Here is a 20,284-nt window from a genome sequence, read left to right as displayed (position 1 = left end):
CTGGGTGTCGTCGGCATAGGAAATTATGTTGAGGCCATAGGGTCGGATGATGCTGGCGAGCGGAGCCATGTAGATATTGAAGAGGGTGGGGCTGAGTGAGGATCCCTGGGGACTCCACATATGGTCTTGGTGGCTTTACACCAGAATGGTTCTTTCAGAAAGGAAGGAGGTGAACCAGTCCAGGGCTTTGTGGCGAATTCTGGCATCGAAGAGGCATGTGCGAAGGGTTTTGTGGCATATGGTGCCGGAGGCTGCAGAAAGGTTGAGAAGGATGAGGCAACAGTTTCACCCTTGTCAAGTCTGGTCCTGATGTTGTCGGTGCAGGCGATGAGGGCAGTCTCGGTGCTGTGTTTTTTGTGGAATCCGGACTGGGAGACGTCGAGTATGTTGTTATTGTCCAGGAAGCGGGAGAGTTGTTTGTTGACTCTCTTCTCTATGACTTTCGCGGGGAAGGGAAGCAGAGAGATAGGTCGGTAGTTTGTGAGGTCTTTGAGGTCTGCTTTGAGTTTTTTGAGCAAGGCGTTGACTTCGGCGTGTTTACAAATATCTGGAAAGGTGGTGGTCTCGCAGGAGCTGTTGATGACGGACCGGAGCTGGGGAGCGATGATTTGTCTGGCCTTGTTGAAGACGTGGTGGGGGCAGGGGTCTGTTGGAGAGCCTGAGTGGATGGTGCTCATGGTTTTGGTGGTTTCTTCTTCGTTGGCGGGGGTCCAGGTGCTCAGTACTTTGGTGCAGCAGGGTGCAGTGGGGTTGGCCGTGTCAGTGGTGGTGATGGTGGGGGATGGCATTATGAAGCTTTCATGTATGTCTGCAATCTTGCGGTGGAAGTAGCTGGAGAGGGAGTTGCAAAGGTCTTGCGAGTGCGGATGGTTGATGGCGCAGGATTTGGGTTTGGTGAGTTCCTTGATGATGATCAATAGTTCCTTGCTGTTGTGTGCATTGTTGTCGATTCGCTCTTTGTAGAAGGATCTTTTGGTGGTCTGGATGAGCTGGTGGTGTTTGCACATGTCTGATTTGTGGGCGGTGAAGTTGCTCACTGATTGTTCTTGGCGCCAGGCTTTCTCAGTTTTCCGGCACTCTCGTTTGGAAGTCTGAAGTTCTGCAGTAAACCAGGGAGCTGTCTTGTTGATGCAGGCATTATTGTTTTTTTTGAGTGGAGCGAGGGTGTTTGCGTAGTCGTCGAGCCATCGTTTGAGGTTGAGGGCAAATGTTGTGGCTCATGCCACAACTGGACACTCCAAAGCAAACTTGACTTGGTCCTTTTCCTTTACAGGTATTTCTCTACCAGGATCCACCTTTGGTTTCTTGCAGTCTTGTCTGGGTCTTGCAAAATCCTCTTCTGAAGTCCTTTTGGTGGGTTTGGGGAGAACCAGATACTTATCTCTTTTCTCCTGGTCGCTGGGGGACGCGCTGGTACTTAAAGTTTGGGGTTCGTAGTTCCTCCGGCTCCCCTCTACCGATTCCACTTCCTTGGGCGGGGGCCAGACTTTCACATTCCACTTACTTAGTGTATGGTTTGGTCGCCACCTTGGGCCTTCAGCACTTGATATTGTTTTTACTGTTTTATATTGCTTTTTATGATAATCACTGACTTCTGATGTGTACATAATAGTGTGTTTACTTTCCTACAGTTTGGCTATTGCCTATACAGTATTTTAGTATTTGTGTTACTACAATAAAGTACCTTTATTTTTGTGACACTGTGTGGGTCTTTCGTGTGTGTAAGTGTGTGTTTGCATAAGCTTTGCATGTCTCCAAGATAAGTCTTGACAGCTACCTATAGAGAGTCCTGGCTACCTAGACACTGCCTACACCTCACTAATAGGAGATACCTGGACCTATTATAGGGTGATAACACCATAGGTACTCACCACACACCAGGCCACCTTCCTACAGATTCCACACACATTTCACATGGCCTTTATGTAGATGGACATAAGGTTGGTGCCCTAGTCAGATACCAACTCCTTGGGGAAACCCACTTGGGTAAAGATCCCCATCAGTGCCCAGGCCACAATTGGTGCTGTCACTGCCCTCAGGGGGATAGTCTGTTGGTACTGAGTGACATGGTCCACCATGACCAGGATGAACCATTTGTCAAGGGATGTCTTGGGATCCAGAGGCCCTACTATGTCAATGCTCATCCACTCAAAAAGGGTGCTCACAACAGGGAAGGTTTGGAGGGGAGGTTTACATTTCCCTCTACTCTTGCCACTCGCTTGGCAAGTCTGGCAGGACCTACAAAAAACATCAGTATTTTTCCGCATTTGGGGCCAGTAAAAGTGTGTGGACAGCCTATCAAAGGCCTTGCCCTGCCCCAAATATCCTGACAGAGGCACATCATAAGCCAAACCCAGTAGGAAGGCTCTGAATCACTGTGGTACCACCAGCACATGGGCTGCCCCAGGCTCAGCAGCCTTAGTCTTGCTATACAGGAAACCATTCACCAAATAGATCAGGCCTGCTGCCTAAGACCCATCAGAGTAGGGCACACCTTCTGCTCTGCACAGCACTCCTCCCTGGTGGGACCCCCTTCGTGCTGCTAATGGATCAGCCCAGGTAGGTCTCCCAGCTCGGCCAGTTGTTCTCTTGTAGGTGCCGGGGCGTCCCCCTCGAGGTCAGCCTCCTCCCGGACCATGAAAACTTGAGGGGTGGGTATCCCATGCCCCTTTCCCTTTCTCTTGGCAGGCACCTAGGGCTCTTCTTGAGGTTCCAGGTCCTTCTGATTATCCTGACTGGTTGCCATGGAGAGAGTGGTCACACATGGCCAATCAGAGAACCCCAACATTCCCAAGTGTGACCTGAGCTAAACCTCTATCCAGGCGGAAGTCTCAAGGTTGTTGCCCAGCAGTCAGTCAACAGGCATGGTGGGACCCACAGCTACCCTCAAGGAACCTGAGACCCCCCCACTCAAAGGGAACTTGCGCCACCTACACTGGTGCTCTGAGCTGTCCACTGCAACTACTTGGTGGAATACACCAGGGATTGTCTGTTCTTCAGACACCAGGTGACACCGGACTGTGGTCACAATGGCTTCAGTATCTCTGAGAGCCTCTACCCTCTGCCCATTGATTTTCACCCACTGCCTGTGTTTTTTAATGTTATCTGGCATTAGGTTTCTCTGGACTATCTCACCGACCCCTAGTGAGACAAGGGGAATCTCAGTTGGATCCCCACACCAACCTGGGACCAAATCCTCCACACGTGCTATTCTGACCATTCCCTTGGTCTGCCCTCCGGTGGGTGGCTGTGTCCACTTGGGACATTTGGGATCCCCCTTCATGTGACCCACCTTGTCACAAGCAAAACATTTATGGGGTCCGTTCTCTGCAGGCTTCCCTGAAGAGACCCATGTTTTTTTTTAATCTCTGGAGTGGGCATGTTTACCCTGGATACTAGATTGGGGCCCTTTGGAGAAGTCCTTTTGTTTAGCCTTGTCCCCACACTCTGTGGCTGTGGACCCTGCCTTCCTCTGGTGGAGTCTCCCCCATACACCTTCTTGTGCACTCTGGTACTCACCCGGCGGTCTGCCTCCATGGCAAGCTCCTGTGGTCCATCAGCGTATTATCAGACAAGTGCTGACGTAGCTCTGGAAAACACAGACTAGATGAGTGCCCCTGTGCAAATAGGTTGTACAGCCGCTGAAAATCTGTGACATTACTACCCTTCACCCAACCTTCCAGGACCTTGCAAAAAGAATCCATACATTCTAACCAGGTCTCTGTACTTGTCATGAGTGAGACCATACGTGGTAAGAAGAGCCTCCTTCATGTCAGAATAAGTGAGGTTGTACCCCTTACCCAAAGCTAACAACTTCTCTCTGAAGTGGTTCCCCAATCCTGCTCCTCAGTTCTTCTCAGGGACCCAATTCATGGGGATAGATGCCTCATATCCCTGAAACCACCTTTGGATATCATCTCCCTTCTAGTACTCCCTTCCTACATTCTTGGAAACATTTACTATCCTATCTGAGTATACTGAGGTATTGCTGCCACCATCGCTGCTGGATCTACTACTTTGATCCAGCTCCTTTACTCTGACCTCATGGTCTAAACGCATCTTTCTTTTCTCCATGGCTCACCCCTCCCTTTCATCCTTCATTTTTAACCTTTCCAACTGAGGTCTCCTGACTTCTCTCCTGTCTTCCAGCTCTTCTGGAGTCAGGCCCTTTGAAACACTTCTGTTGCCTGACCCAGAGGGTACCTCCCCCATTGGAAGCTCCTGCACCCCCGGCACATGTTTCCTTGGATTTGGCTCCATTTTCTCCCCAGTTGGATCCTCAGAATGACAACTGGCATTTCTGGCTGCTACCCAGGCCCTCAGTGCCATTTGTAGCTCTTCCTTCCTGGTGAGGCCTCTAGCCTGGAATTTGAGGCTTTTGCAAACTGACTTCAGTTCCTTCATGGTGTAGGTTTCCAACCAATCCTCCTCAAAAAAAGAAATCCAGGGATGTAACTGATGATGTACTTGACTGCAACATGATGTAGTGGGAAGTTGAACTTGAACTCAAGACCAAAGATAGATTAAAGGAAAAATCAAAAACAAAAAGCCTGTATGTAATACATAGTGCTATGCGATATGGTAGTAGTGTACGCCAGCCAGTGTAGGACAAGTGCAAATCAAGTCCTATCCTCACTGCTGACAACCAGTGTTAGAAATGGGGTTTCTAGTTGGCAGTCGGTTTACACCCTGCTCAAGTAGAGACCCCCACTCTAGTCAGGTCTAGGGAGATACCCAGCTCAGATAACTCCTGCTCATCCTCTTGGTAGCTTGGCACAAGAAGTCAGGCTTATCTCGGAAGCAATGTGTAAAGCGTTTGCACATCACACACAGTATTACAGTGAAAAAACTACAAAAGTACACCACACCAGCTTTAGAAAAATAGCCAATATTTATTTGTATAAAACAAGACCAAAATGAGAAACATCTACATAATAAAGATAGGAATTTTGCAAGAATTAAACTAAAAATACAGATCCTTGAAGTCTATAGCTCTCTCTTTTAAACTTGGTTGCTGGAACCTATTTCATCCCACAATTGATAAACTGGTGCCCCCATGTAAGCCCCTAGTATATGGTACCCAGGACTTTGGGTTTCAAGGAGATCGCTATGGGCTGCAGCAGTTATTCTGCCACCCATATGGAGCCCATGCAAATGGCTTTGCAGGCCTGCCATTGCAGTCTGCGTGAACCGGGTGCATGCACCCATTTTCACTATAGGTCACTGCACCAGGTCCCTTTAAGTCACCCCTATGTTAGGCCCTCTCAGCTCAGAGGGCAGGGTGCAGGTACCTGTGTGTGAGGGCACTCCTGCACTAGCAGATGTGTCCCCACAAACTTCAGATCCCTTTACCTGGACTGTGAGTGAGGGGACACCATTTTACGCATGTACTGGACAAAGGTTAATACCTATGTCCAGCTACATAATGGTAACTCCGAACCTAGGCATGTATGATATCAAACATGTTGGAATCATACCCCAATACTTTTGCAAATATTGGTTCTAGGATTCCATGCACTCTGGGGGCTCCTTAGAGGACCCCCAGCATTGCTCCTACAGTCTTCTAAGCTTTTCCAAGCAGCCCCAGCTGCTGCCACCTCACAGAGAGATTTCTGCCCTCCTGTTGCTGGAGCAGCTCAAGCTCAGGAATGCAGAACAAAGAATTTCCTTTGGGAGAGGAGTCTTACACCCCCTCCCTTTAGAAATAGGTGTTACTGTACTTGGAAGGGGTAGCATCCAAAAGCCACTGGTGTGCTTTGAAGGGAACATTTGGTGCAATCTGTGCATAAACCAGTCTACACCAGTTCAGGGACCTCCAGTCCCTGCTCTGGTGCAAAACTGGATGATGGAAAGGTGAGTGACCACTCTCCTGTTCATCAGCTGCTCCAGGGCTCCCTGGCTTCTGCAATCTTGATTCCAAGGTTGGCAGGGAACTCTGGGAGCATCTGAGTGGCTATGTGAGGCAGGTGACATCAGAGCACCCTCCTGCTAGGTGGTCACCCAGCTAGGTGACCAATCCCCCTTTCAGGGCTATTTAGGGTCTCTCCTTTGGGTGATTCCTCAGATTCAGCTTGCAAGATTCCAGCAGGGTTCCTCTGCATCCCTTTCTTCGATTTCTGACTAAATAAGCTGCTTCTGGACTCTCCAGGACCCGACAATCTGCAACAAAGAAGAAGACGTCACCTGCAACATTGTTTCCACAGCTCCTTCCAGCTTCTCCAACATTTCCCCAGCTGTGCATCCTCTGAGGATACCCTGTCTTCAGTCTACACAGGAAAGAAGACTCACTCCCCTGCATTTGCAGGCACCAACAGCAATGACGACTGGCTGCATGGTTCCCCTCTCCTGCAAGCTGTATGGGTTCTGCAACACCGGTTGTGGTCAGAATGCGCACAGATGGTCCTCTCTACCAGCTGTCCAGCTTGGGTGGAGGTACGCCCTTGCCTTCCCACGCAGGACAGAAACCCCATGCACCGCGTCTTTTGCAGCTGCCATGGCTTGTTGGCACTTCTTCCAAAGGGTTTTCAGACATCATGTAGCTCCAGCCCCAGCACTCCATCCTGCGACTCACAGCTCCCTGAGTGCCTCTCCTGTGGCTTGGGACTCCTTTTTGAGGTGCTGCATGGGCTCCTTTAGCATCTTTTGTGTCTCGGCCTGTGGGACTGCTGTGAGAGCTGCCTGTGCTTCTGTGGGCTCTCTGTGACACTGAGTGCCTCCTCTGATACACCCTCCTGAGTTAAGTCCTCCTGGGCCTTGCTGGTCCCCGGCAGCACCACTTTCCATCAACTGTGAGTTTTTACCTGTGCCAAGGCTTGTTGGTGGAATCCGAACATGCAAACCCAACTGCAATCTTCCTTCTGTCGTGGAACATCACCTGCATCCTCCAGGAACTTGACTCTGACTGCACAACTGCAGTGCTGACTCTTCTTCCTCACCATCGACCAACTCCTGCTATCCTCATCTTGGTGGGTAGGTGCTCCTGCCCCCACTAGGCTCTACTGTGTCTTTGGAACTTGGTACCCTCTTTCCACAGGTCTTCCTCTTCCGGAATCCACTGTTGGTTTCCTGCAGTCATCTCTGGGTTTTGCAATTCTCTTCTTTTATTCTAAGTTGGTGTTCTGGGGAAATGTTAGTAATATCCTAGTTGCTGGTGGGTGTTGTGGTACTTACCTTGGTGTTTTCCTGGTACTCTCAGTGCCCCTCTATACACTTCAGTTACCTTGGTGGGGGTATCACTCTCGCATTCCATTTTTTTTTTATATGGTTTATGCTCCCCCTAGGGCCACTATTCTCTATTGTGTTTTACAATGTTTGCACTGTTTTCTAACTATTCTTATGCCTATTTATGACAACTAGTTTACATAACCTGAGTATTAGTTACCTCCTAAGGGAGTATTGCCTCTATAGTATTTTTGGCACGGTGTTACCATAATAAAGTACCTTTATTTTTATAACACTGAGTGTATTCTTTCATGTGTATAAGTATTCTGTGACTACAGTGGTATTGCATGAGCTTTGCATCTTTCCTAGGTAAGCCTTGGCTGCTCATTCACAGCTACCTCTAGAGAGCCTGGCTTCTAGACATTGCCTACACTACACTAATAGGGGATACCTGTACCTGGTATAAGGTGTAAGAACCTGAAGTAGCCACCACATAGCAGGCCGGCTTCCTACAAACATGCTTTTGAAATTTCATATTCAGTTCATATGCCTGGCTGCAGTGTATTAAGTCTAAAGAGTAATTTGCTGAATTAGTCTCTTTATGACTCTTTGCCTTAGCTACAATCTTTTTAGCCCTATGCAGTTTCTTATGCTGCACAACGCATATATTTTAATTCTTAATTATGAAAATACAAATGCATTATGTACTTTGCATTTTTAAGACTTTGGTGATTAGTTTTGTCTCACAAGCAATCTTAGCTACCCTTAAACTTATTTGTATCTCTGCTCTTTCTCACAGGATGGCCTACGGGTTCAAAGCACACATTTTGAACTTAGCAGTGTATTCATTAGGACTCATCCCGCTGACTCTTTTAATTCTTAACTGCATCAATCCATATGCAAGTAACTCAACTTTAGTCCATCCTCCAAAGCCATTACAAATAAAGGTATGTGTTTGTTTTCAATAACGTTTCACATTTTATGGTTGTCAAAGTCATGGCAATGAGTAATAAATACATCCAGAGTTTCCCGACATTCTTTTTGGTACATATTGCCAGTTCCATTGGAAACCATTCACGCTCTGGATATATTGGAAACACGACTTTATTACCTTGGCCAAGGGAACATTTAAGTCCTTTCATGATTATATATTGGACCAAATGTGGCAGCTGTCGAATATTCACGGGGTTGCAAAGCATCACTGAAGATGGCAGAAACCTACACTAACAATAAAACCTGCATTAACATATCAAATTTAGCCATGCCCCTTCTACCACAAGCATTTTTATAGGGAGGGTCACACCATCACGAATGACAATTTGTGGGAGCCGCAAAATTGCAAAAAATAAAGGGTAATGGACAATGTGCGTTGTACACACAAATACTTCCATATATTAAAAGTGGATTTAAACAAAATAGCCTGAGCAGTGAGTTGTAAACAAAAAATTGCAGAGCTGTCAATAGAAAACTCCCTAAAGCACAATGAAAACCTAGCATGGAGAAAGTTGGGACGGGAATGTCTCCATCATAAACGGTTGTTTTCCCCTACCCTAGATGCCCAACTGCTTTTATGTGGTATCCTGACTTTAAATTGTTGGGTCTTGCCTCAAGCTAGTCTAGCATCTGTGCCGAGACCTAGTCCTTACTCTACTATCAGAGTTCTGGACTTGTCCTGTGACCTAGCCGGGCACACCAAGCATGCCCATATTTTAGACAGAAGACTACTGTTCCTTTCACGGAGTCTAACATGTAGAGGATTGGTGATAGTGTCGCGTGGGCTCTCATTATCCTGAATGAGACTACTGGATTTCTAGGTAGCAGGATCGTTCATGGTGTGGGGGACTGAGTCTGACCCACTTGGAAGGACCTCTGTCACCCTAAATCCGGTTTTGCTCCGGCTAACTAGCAGTGCCTCTTTTCTCCCAGGGGGAAGAGATGATTGGGCAGCCGAGCGCATTACATCTTTGGAACTTCGCAGGGAAGTCGTGGTCACTCAGATCCAAACCAGCTCTCTCATTTACAATATGATCTCATATACAAATGACAAAGGCAGTTTAAGTTTTATATAATGTTTTAATAAAACAACTGCATTTTAGATATTAAGGCGTGAGCCGCAATAACCAGAACCATACAACACAGTAGGATTGAAATAGTCACGAGGAGAGTGAAACATAAGAATAACGCTATCATGGTGTTAACAATTTCTACTCTCTCTCAGCTAGTTCTATTTCGAGCACAGCATGTTAAGCTTCTAACTTGCATTGAAGATTCCCTGGGAAGACATCAACCCTCATACCTGAGCAAAGGCCTGTGATCTGGTTCAGCATCTGCAACGAGGCAGTCAGCGTCTAGTTGTGGTTCCCTGGTCAGAAGCTCCCTCTTCCTTGTATTGGGACAAGGAAGTGTTTTTATAACTAACATGTCAGCGTGATCACAAAATGTCCCTCCGCAGGAATGCCAAAGACTAAACTCCTACCACGTCTATCGGCAATGTACCAGACTGTATCCTTGACTGAAGCACAGAGTGAACAGGAATGTGTTATTGAGAACTCCAGTGCTGAAGTAGGCTAAACAGTGTGATATAAAAAATAAAACAAGACCATAGAACTGGTTATTTGAAAAATAACAGTACGAAGCCGAATAAAAAGCATTTAGAGCAAAGTGCACAGAGGCTCTAAGCTAAGAGCAAAGGAATAAAATACATCCAGGGCAAAGTGCACAAAGGCCTAAAGCCTGAAGCTAATGCGCAAAGGATACATAAAACTGACCACACTACAATAGCATACCATGTGTTAGGCCTGACATCCTTGGCATGGTAGTCCCCCAGACCTTTTGCCTTTACTTCCTTAGTTTGCTGAACTCATTCTTGATAGCATGAAGACTTCATGATTTACTGCTGCTAATCTGTGCTAACATCTTTGGGTTCTCTCCTTAAATATAGTAAAACTAGCCTACATCTAAATAGTGCATATGATTTACTAGTAAGTCCCTAGTAAATGGTACTGCATGTACCCAGGGCCTGTAAATTGAATGCTATTCATAGCCATCAGCACCCATTATGTCACCCACTACAGCAGGCTTGTATAACGTCTCAGGCCTGCCACTGTAGCCCGTAGGAGCTGCATGGACACACTATCAAACACTGCTCAGCTTCTGAATCAAAAATACTCCAGAACTTCCTGGCAGTGTGCCGCTGCTCCTTGGAGTGTGTAGAGGCACCCCACATGTACCAGGTGGCTTGATAGTGACACTGAGAGAACTGATACAACTGGAAGGGGTGTGAGACGGGAGACTGCTCTCACATACCTACTGTGGTTGATTAAACTGCTCCTGTGCTGGATTCATACTACTCTTTTTGACCCTTAGAAGTAGAGAGGAGACACCCAGAACTGGGAAGAAAACCAGTAGTCTGTGGGGACAATGAAGAAGCAGGCCAGACACAGCATCTGCCAACATTGTGCCCAGAGATACTGACTTGTTTCGATTCGTAGCAGTGTGAAGTATTGAATACTATTGTGTGATTAAAGTATTTTCTGTCTTAAAAAAGCTAAGCAGTTGCCGGACATCCACCTTAATGGGTCTGTTAATTGATTGTTGGGCTCTGAGCTCAAGCACCTCCACACTTCCATCCTGTAACTGCTTACCCTTGCTTCCTGAGAGTCAACTCCTGAAAGGGTTGTGTTTGGTCCATTTTGCAGAGCCATAATAAGATGGGCTTAGAGACATCAGATGCAATCCACCTCATGCATCATGGTTGAGGTCCAGTAGCCACCCCCTGCCACATGCCTACCCCCTAAGAGAAGGTGGTTTTCTAGAATGCATTCAGGTCCAAGATTCCTAATGAAGTGACATAAAAACAGAGGTGCATAAACTTTCAGCAGCAACACTCAAGGTTAAAATCATGAAGAACAATTAGCACACCCAGGTGGGAAAAGTATGCCCACAATTGAAGAGAAAGTTATGCACAAAGTCCAGTGCACATATTCCACTATGACAAGAAAAAGCAATTTGTGGATGCAAATTCTAACCACATGGAGAGTAGATGATTGACTACTCAACGGAATTGACTTGACACAGTAGCCCAGTCTTTTGTGGATTGCTGCAAAACTTTACCTGTATATATGATACCTTGTAGCTTTAAAGATTGGTCTTTCCCAGATCTGTTTTCCAAGCAGTAACATTTGCAAACTGGTATGCAACAGTACTCAAACATCACATCACAACAACTCCAACTAGCTACCTGAACACCAGCCGGGCACCATGCATTTGCACTGATGACACAATGGGGTGGGATGTGCTGTTCTTCTGCAGAAAACAGCATCATTCAAATAACCTGCTAAATGAGTGCACCTGAGATGTGGGATGTTAAATTAAATGTAATGTTTTGGAGAATAACTGAACACTCTACCCACTGGCACACCACTCATCCCTTTCACTCCACTTGTTTGTCCTAAATGTTGGGTCAGAATGAATACAAGAAGAAACCAAATTAATCTGGGACTTCTTTACCATGGCATATATCATTGCTTGCCTGTCTGGGTTCTGCACAATGCAAACCCAGAACAATCACCATTTACTGTAGGGCAGTAGTAGGTCCTAAATAAAATAATGGATGCAAGATCTCATGTCCTGATGAGAAAAACATTAAGAAGCTACTTGCCCAAAAGACTTGGAGAGACAAGCCAAGTGCACTGAATGACATTGTCAAGAGGATGAGCGGTGTCATCTGGAGCAGCCACACTACAACATCACATGGAACAGAGCTCACAAGTTCTCTTCACCACTTCATGGCACACAGCAGTAGTCTATCAAAGACAATGACTGAGATTACTGTAAGACTTTAGTGGGCCTTTATCACCTCATCCGGCTTCACTGACAATAATGCCAGTGTCCCTGTGCCAAAAGACTTTACCACCTAAGTGCTGAAATTAAAATATTGGCAAATAAGCTCATAAGTTATATAACTTTCATACCCTATTCTAGAATAACAAAGTCAAATTAACCAAAAAGCAATTTACAGATTACCTGTTGAGAATTCTGGAACAACACATGGAGATGATACCATTCAAAAGACACCTATGGATGAGCAATAAAGTCCTTGAGCTAGACTAGGCCCTATTTAGGCTTTAACTGTTTCCATATAAGCAGCCAGCAAAGTCATGCAATGTTTTTATAATCTACATTTCTTTCTCTGGCATGCCTTTCTTCTTCTGATTTTGATGATAAGTATGCTTGTGGAACAGATGTGTCAGCATTGTGCAGTTGCATCTGTCCACTTTGAGCCGCTGAAAAGTTGTAGTTTTTCGGGGTTTCTCAGGGTATGTATGAGGGGCTTTATGTTAAATTAAATTGTTGAAGTGGATATGTTTCACATGTGCATGCAACTCTGGTATTGAGTGGTGTGTTTTCTTTAATTCTAGAGACATATTTCTGATTCAAGTAGTCACTAGTTGCTCTTTTATCTAGTAACTTCTTCTGTATTGTTGTCCTGCCTCCACATGCCCCACTTGCACTAAATGTGCTTTTAGAGTGAATTTGATGTTGAAATCTGCTTTTTATGTAACTTGAATGTAATTCGTTATATTTGATTGTGGATTGCTTGAGCAGTCTGCTCAACTGTGGACATCTAAATGTAGAACTAGTACCCAGACATAGCATTACATTTTGTTTGGTAATTATTTTGTTATCTTTTCCTTTCACGTTGCTCCCAATAATATCTACCAGCAATACATTGGTTGTGACTGTGTTCCCATGAGTGACTTTTGGTATTTTAAAGTTAATCAACTGTTAAAAGCTTTTCATGACAGAAAAATATTTGTTGTCTCTTCTTAATGCAAGATTTGTATGATTATTAATGATTCTCTAAATGTGTCAAATGTGGTGTGTGCTGATGTAAGAATTAAACATGGACTTTTAAAATTGTGCCATAATCCCCTATATTTTGGCGCTACTCCTGCAGAGTACATCAATAGTGTCAATAAAAATGACACCCTTGCCCCCTACCCTGCACCATGGTGCACCGTATCTTAGATACAGTGCGCGCATGGTGGCGGTAAGGGCACACTAAGGGGCGCAAGAAAAGTGGCGCTGCACTAGGTGCACTGCCACTTTACTTAAATATGCACCTAAATGTCAATTGTCTTCTACAAATATAGGATGAAAATATTCCAGTATGTTCTATAGATGTTGATTGGTTTTGTTGTATTAACATCGCATGATACAAGAACTAACTTTTCAAAGAATTCAGAAACAGTAAAACCTCTCTGAATCCTTCAATTATATTCCATTTTGGATTAAGCAAGGAGATTTATATCATCTAATGTTCAATGGCTCTCTTCTATTTAGGCTTTTCTAATGTGCTTTGTCCACTTGAAGGGTATTAAAAATGCTTCGTTCACCAAACAAGATCATTTTAAACATCTCCTTGTATTATTTCACAGAGGTTGCATGAGCAAAGGGAGCACTCATCAGGTCCATGTTGCGTATTACATCACATCTAATGAGTGTCTGTCTATTTTTCTCATTTGTATTAAAACGAGAAACACGTTTTGTATTTTAGTTTATGAGTCCAGTTCAGTGTCTATAAAGGGTGCAAATTGTACATTTGTATGCAAATCAAGATGATGTAATAATGATTTAAAATATTGATGGTGTCTGTAGATATGAGTTGTTCATCTGAAATTAGTTTCTAACATGCATGCTCTGAAAAGAATACATTTAAGATGTGTGGATTGATTTCTAAGTTTGTGTGAGGCAGTTTAAGTTGAGCTAGCTTGAATGAAGGTTTAAAAATAGTACAAATTGAAATGTAGGTTGATTAATGTGTTGAATCACCATCTTCCCAACGCCCCCTGCTGTCAAGTGGCAAAAGTCCTTCTCATCCATTAATGTAGAGATTCAGCTGTAGAAAATCCACCTTAATGTTCATTATCCACAAACAGAAACAACGCTTTTGGCTGTAACTATTCATAAATGCAAATAACGTATAAAATGATTTGGAAGTTAGTAATTCAAAACAATATTTATTGTGGAACCTGTTTTCTAAATCAGGACCTCAGCGAGCAGTAGGTGCATAAAGGTATATTTCAAAGTTGAACACTTTCGTAGTTTATCCTTCTTGTAATACAGTTTTTAATGTTATCTTCCAGGATTCCTACTTCACAAGAGTGTGCATGAGCATCGTGTTTGGAATGAGCCTATTTGGACTTATTAAAGAAATAGTACAAATCATCCAACAGGTAATTGGTCTCTAAGAGCTACTTCCTTTTCTAGTACTTAAGAACTCAATTTATATTTGGTTTAGAAAAATCATAAAAGCTCCCACTGATTCAACCCAATATTCTTTAGCAAATTCTGTACAATGTAAGCTATCTATTTATTTTCTAATTTTCGAAAGCATATCTAGAGTTTGGGGATACAAGAGTGCTTTATCTACAGAGCCTGAAAACCAGAGATGCTGGAACAATTTTCATAGCAGGTGTGCTGCCATCAGTGTTACATCACTGGAACCATAGAGAATGGAATAATCCAAACACCACACAAAGAACAAATATAGTAAATGTATAAATGTAGTGGTGCAGTTTTAAGCACACTGACAAACATATATTACTAAAGCATGGTATGGAAGCGCACATTCATTTACAGATGCAAATTTTGCCTTGAAGTGGCCACAAATATGCACTGAGATGCTGTTTGACAGATAAAAATTGAAAAATTGGAAATCGGGTTTAAATTTAACATTTGCACATCACCAAGTAAAGTGTATGGTGGTTTTGAGCCTATTCAAATATTAATTTCCATCACACATCAGAATGACAAAAAAAATTGTGCTTCATTTGTTCTTTCCTAAATGCTGATATATTTTTTAAATATTTGTACAGTTCATTTACAGATATTTAAATTTTGTTGTGTGTTAGAAACAGAACTGATACAGCTTTTCCTTTCACACTCCCTCTACCATGGCAAGATTGTCAGATAGTTCATTCACAACATCCTCCAACTTTGAATCCTGAATGTTGCAGTTAGAGGAAGAAAAGCAAACATTAATATCCCTGATAAAGGAATAAGCAGCAATTTCCCATAAGACATAACCTGACATTAGCGCTGTGCTTTGAAAAGCACAGCAAAAGCGAAAAGATAAAAATATAATTTAAAGGCTCTTTTTTGCTCATTCACTTTCTGAACTCCAGCATGATTATTTTGGGGGTGCACCTGCAACCTATGCACTGCAACTTCCAGAGCCTGGAATGAAAACAAATACCAATGTTTCTTCTAAATACAGAATAAATTACTAAAGCAAAAACGTAGGACTGATTCAAAAAGCCAATCTAATTTACATTGTAATTGAAAAGTCTATTTATCAAGCACTTACTACCCCTGGAAAGGTGTTGAAGTGCTTTGCATCAAGTAATGTAAATTTGTACTTGTAAAGCACACTCCGACCCTAAGGTATCAAGGCGCTGAACACATACTGCTGTGGAACCCCTCCTGGCTTTTCCCTGTGAGGTGCCCACTCCTGGGAAACCCCCAAGGTGAAGCCAGGCACCCCAGTGCTGTTGGGACCATTGTGGAGATTAAGCAAGCTATTGCCCAGAGTGAGACCCATGAATTAGAGTAGGCACCAAGGCGAGAAATATCCCATCCAGGTAAATTGAGCCCAAGAACCACCAAGGTGGGAATTGAACCCTGGCCCCGGGGTAGATCTCTGCATCAGGGTCTGCCTCTCTAACCATTGTGCCACACTTCTCCAGTAGCATGCTACTCTGGAACACAAGTTTAGAGATAAATAGGTAGTAGATTAGTAATATGTGCTTCCTTTTCCTTGTAGGATTAGTTGTGGTAACCTTCTTAAGTTTATGCTCTTTAGATCTCATGCATATACTCAAGTTTTTTGAATGGGGATAGATTATTTGAAGTGGATTAGCAAAGGGAAGATGTTATTGGAAGTGGTAGGCATGTTGCATAATTAGTGGGATGAATTCATTAGAAAAGAGAGAAGGATTTGGAAAGCATTTTGGAAGTCCATGGTTGGGATAAGTCAGAGAGTGAGTGGAAATAGAGAGGTGGTAGGGATTTTTTGATATGAACAAAAAATATTATGGGGGTCATTCTGACCCCGGCGGTAATTACCGCCATGGCGGAGGTTGGCGGTAGCACCGCCAACAGGCCGGCGGTGCTCCGCCGGGCATTCTGACCGCGGCGGTACAGCCGCGGCCAGAAGCGGAAAGCCGGCGGTGTACCGCCGACTTTCCGCTGCCCGTCAGAATCCTCCATGGCGGCGGAGCGCGCTCCGCCGCCATGGGGATTCTGACACCCCCTACCGCCATCCTGTTCCTGGCGGTTCTCCCGCCAGGAACAGGATGGCGGTAGGGGGTGCCGCGGGGCCCCTGGGGGCCCCTGCCGTGCCCATGCCACTGGCATGGGCACGGCAGGGGCCCCCGTAAGAGGGCCCCACAACGTATTTCAGTGTCTGCTTAGCAGACACTGAAATACGCGACGGGTGCAACTGCACCCGTCGCACCTTCCCACTCCGCCGGCTCAATTCTGAGCCGGCATCCTAGTGGGAAGGTTGATTTGCCCTGGGCTGGCGGGCGGTCTTTTGGCGGCCGCCCGCCAGCCCCGGGCAAATCTCAGAATCACCGCCGCGGTCTTTTGACCGCGGTGCGGTGTTCTGACGGCGGTACCTTGGCGGACGGCCTCCGCCGTCCGCCAAGGTCAGAATGACCGCCTATATATGTGTATACAGACATATAAACACATATCTAAATATATACATATATTTATTCATGTAGGTAGACACGCATATACCTATTATACTTAATCTGATCTGTATCCAAAGCATGCAGACAGCAATTCCTCCATCTGACACCACAAAGGAAGGAAGGATGCACTCTCAAAAGGACACCACCAAAGTGCAAATTTATTCAATGACAAATCCAGCATTGGACCCCTACGCGTTTCATTGACAAAGCCTTGATCACAGGTGAAGAGGGGCTGATACAAACTATATTTAAAGTGCCCGTGCTCATTTGTTACCATTAAAGACAGACATAACAGTACAATGCTTCAGCAGGATACATACGCACCATCTGTAAATATGTAATGGCCTATAACAGACATTAAATATAAATGTCACGCTATCACACATCCCCATAGACTGAAGCTCTTGTTTTCAGAAATAACATGAATATGAACCCCACTGGGCTAACAGTGCATTAATGAACAAAGAGTTGTCCATATAAACACACTTATCTACATTCTTAAAGTTTTCATGCGGGCACACCTGCAATAAAAATAGTTCAATCTCATCAAAAAGATGAAGGTTACCCAATGTTTTCAATTAACTCATCCTGGAAACATTTTATATGTACTATACCTATTATTACTGGTCATTGCTCGTAACATCCTACGTTCAATGTTAAGGAGATTAATGATTTAAACATAAATGTGCAATTGTCTTCAGCAATTTCTAACATTTTCTTTGTTACGTATCCAACAGCTGTAGATTCATCATGGTTACAGGAAGGACATAAGATATAATGAAGTATACCAACAACAGGATGAATCATTCAAAACTGAACAAACATATAGGTCCAATCGGACATGGTTCCTATGCACACTGTGCCACTTGAACCACCCTACTACTGGCTGATGAGCCCTAATCAAGGCAAGGCAGTCAGTTTGCAGTCTGTCCAAGCAGGGACCCACACCCTGGTCGGGGTAAAGGAGAGACACACTTGGATAACCCCGGCTCACCCCCTTGGTAGCTTGGCACAAGCAGTCAGGCTTATCTCAAAGGCAATGTGTAAAGTATTTGAACCAACACACACAGTAATGGACACCATACCAGTTTAGAAAAATAGCCAATATTTATCTAAATCAAACAAGACCAAAACAACAAAAATCCAACATACACAAGTAAAGTTAATAATTTTCAAAATAATAGAATCTTACCCCATAGAAAACAATGGAAGCAGTGTTGTTACACAAAGTGCCCAGTTTGCGTCAAAAATAAAGCTGCAGGGCTAGGGTACATCAGAAAAGTCAGTGATGCATAAATTGAATACATTCCTTACTCAAAAGTGGCGCCATGCTCTGTTTCTTCTCCAGTCGGGTAGGAGATGCATTGATTTCCAGACAGGGCACCTTGGATCCGCAAAGTTTCACGTTGATTTTGATGCCAAGCAATGATGTGTGTGAAATTCAGTAGCAAGGTGATGGAAAACCATGCTGCATGAGGATAGCATCATTTTCAGCAGCCTCAAGCAGGTGTTGCATTGTTTCTCTAGCCACAATGCAGTTGATGTGTCAATTTCCCACCCACAATGTAGGTGATGCGTCAATTTCTCAGCCGCGATGCAGGTGGTGCTTCATTTTTACAGTCACTGTGCAGGTGGTGCATGAGATTTTTCTCCGCACTGCTCCTGTGCGTGGATTTCCACCTTGGTTCTACCAGCTTCACCTTTCAAGGGCCCAGGGATTGGATATGGCACCACTTGACAGGGCAGAAGTCTCAGCAGAGAGTCCAAGTGCTGGCAGGGGAAGTCTTTGATGGCCCTGAGACTTCAAACCAGGAGGCAAGCTCAGTCTAAGCCCCTGGAGACACTTCACAAGCAGGAATATACCACAAAGTCCAGTCTTTGTCCTCTTTCAGGCAGGCACAGCAACTGCAGGCCAACCCAGCAAACCACAACCACAGGCAAAGGGGCAGTATCTCTCCTTCAGCTCTTCAGCTCTTCTCCTTGGCAGAGGTTCCTTTTAATTCTGGAAATAATTTAAAAATCTGGGGTTTTGGGTCCACTACTTATACCCCTTTCTGCCTTTGAAGTAGGCAAGTTCACACGATCCTGCCTTGCCCAGACCTGGCTCCAGACTCACACCAGGAGGTTGGACACTGCATTGTGTGAAAGACATGCACAGCCCTTTCAGGTGTAAGTAATCACTCCTCCCTCCACTCTAACCCAGATGGCCCATCACGTTATGCTGGCTACACCCCAACTCCCTTTGTGTCACTGTCTAGTGGAGATTCACAAACAACCCAACTGTCAGTCTGGCCCAGACAGGAAATACACAAGCAGGTAGAGTCACAGAATGGTTTAAGCAAGAAAATGCCCACTTTCTAAAAGTGGCATTTTCAAACTTGAAAATTTAAAAACCAACTTTACAAAAGATCTATTTTTGAATTGTGTGTTCAGAGACCCTAAACTGCAAATCTCAATTTGCTCCCAAAGGAAAACTGCACTTAAAAGTTATTTAAAGGCAGCCCCCATGTTAACCCATGAGAGAGATAGGCCTTGCAATAGTGAAAACCGAATTTTGGCAGTATTTCACTATTAGGACAAGAAAAACAAATCACTACATGTTCCACCTTTATAATACACAGGACCCTGTCCATGCAGGTACCTAGGGACTACCTTAGGGGTGCTTTACATGTATAAAAAGGGAAGGATTATCAGCATTTCATTTACAGGCCCTGGCACCTCTGGTGCTCTTTACTGGGGACTTACTAGTAAATCAAATATTCCAATCATGGAAAAGTCTATTACACATACAAGTTACACAGGGAGCATCTGCACTTTAGCACTGGTCAGAAGTGATAAAGTGCCCAGAGTAACAACACCAGCAAAAACAGAATCCAGCACACAGTCAAAACATGGGAAGCAGAGTCAAAAAAGACAGGGGACACCATGCCAAGGATGCCAGTCCTAATAGGTTATGGGTTGCTTGTGTTCCGGTTCAGAGAGGACTGAGCTGTTTGTTCAAGCTAGACTGTTCCCATTAGAGCAGGATCAAGACTGATTTGTGTATAGCTAAATCTAAACTAAGGTGACATGATATGCAAAATAATGATGGATTGGAATGCAACCCTAGTGATTACCAATGAGCTAGATTTCAAGCATTCCATCCAACACTTTTTTGTATAGTAAAGTCTTATGTTGGAAGGTAACCAGGTGGTGCTCTGACCACATCTACATTACATCTAAGGTGTGTACTACAATGTGTGTGGGTTTGGGAATGACCTGTTGCAGGTAGAGCATGTCTAGGCCAGTGAGAATTGTTTTGGATTAAGGCATAAAAAGGTTTCTCAAACCATATGTTGAGGTCACAAAGGATGGCTAGGATA

General features: G+C 44.4%; 1 protein-coding gene across 1 annotated transcript in view; it reads left to right on the top strand.

The window, feature by feature from the left end:
* Positions 1 to 20,284, top strand: part of TRPA1 (transient receptor potential cation channel subfamily A member 1) — a 1,042,932-nt gene that overhangs the window by 830,690 nt on the left and 191,958 nt on the right. Inside the window, exons 21-22 of the mRNA XM_069220348.1 lie at positions 7,961 to 8,108; positions 14,310 to 14,399. Of these exons, the coding sequence (XP_069076449.1) occupies positions 7,961 to 8,108; positions 14,310 to 14,399 (238 nt within the window). The remainder of the gene's footprint in view (positions 1 to 7,960; positions 8,109 to 14,309; positions 14,400 to 20,284) is intronic.

This window comes from Pleurodeles waltl, chromosome 2_2 (assembly GCF_031143425.1).
Source record: "Pleurodeles waltl isolate 20211129_DDA chromosome 2_2, aPleWal1.hap1.20221129, whole genome shotgun sequence".
NCBI lineage: Eukaryota > Metazoa > Chordata > Amphibia > Caudata > Salamandridae > Pleurodeles > Pleurodeles waltl.
The sequence above is the reverse complement of the archived record's forward strand: the minus strand, read 5'-3'. Positions and strand labels throughout refer to the sequence as shown.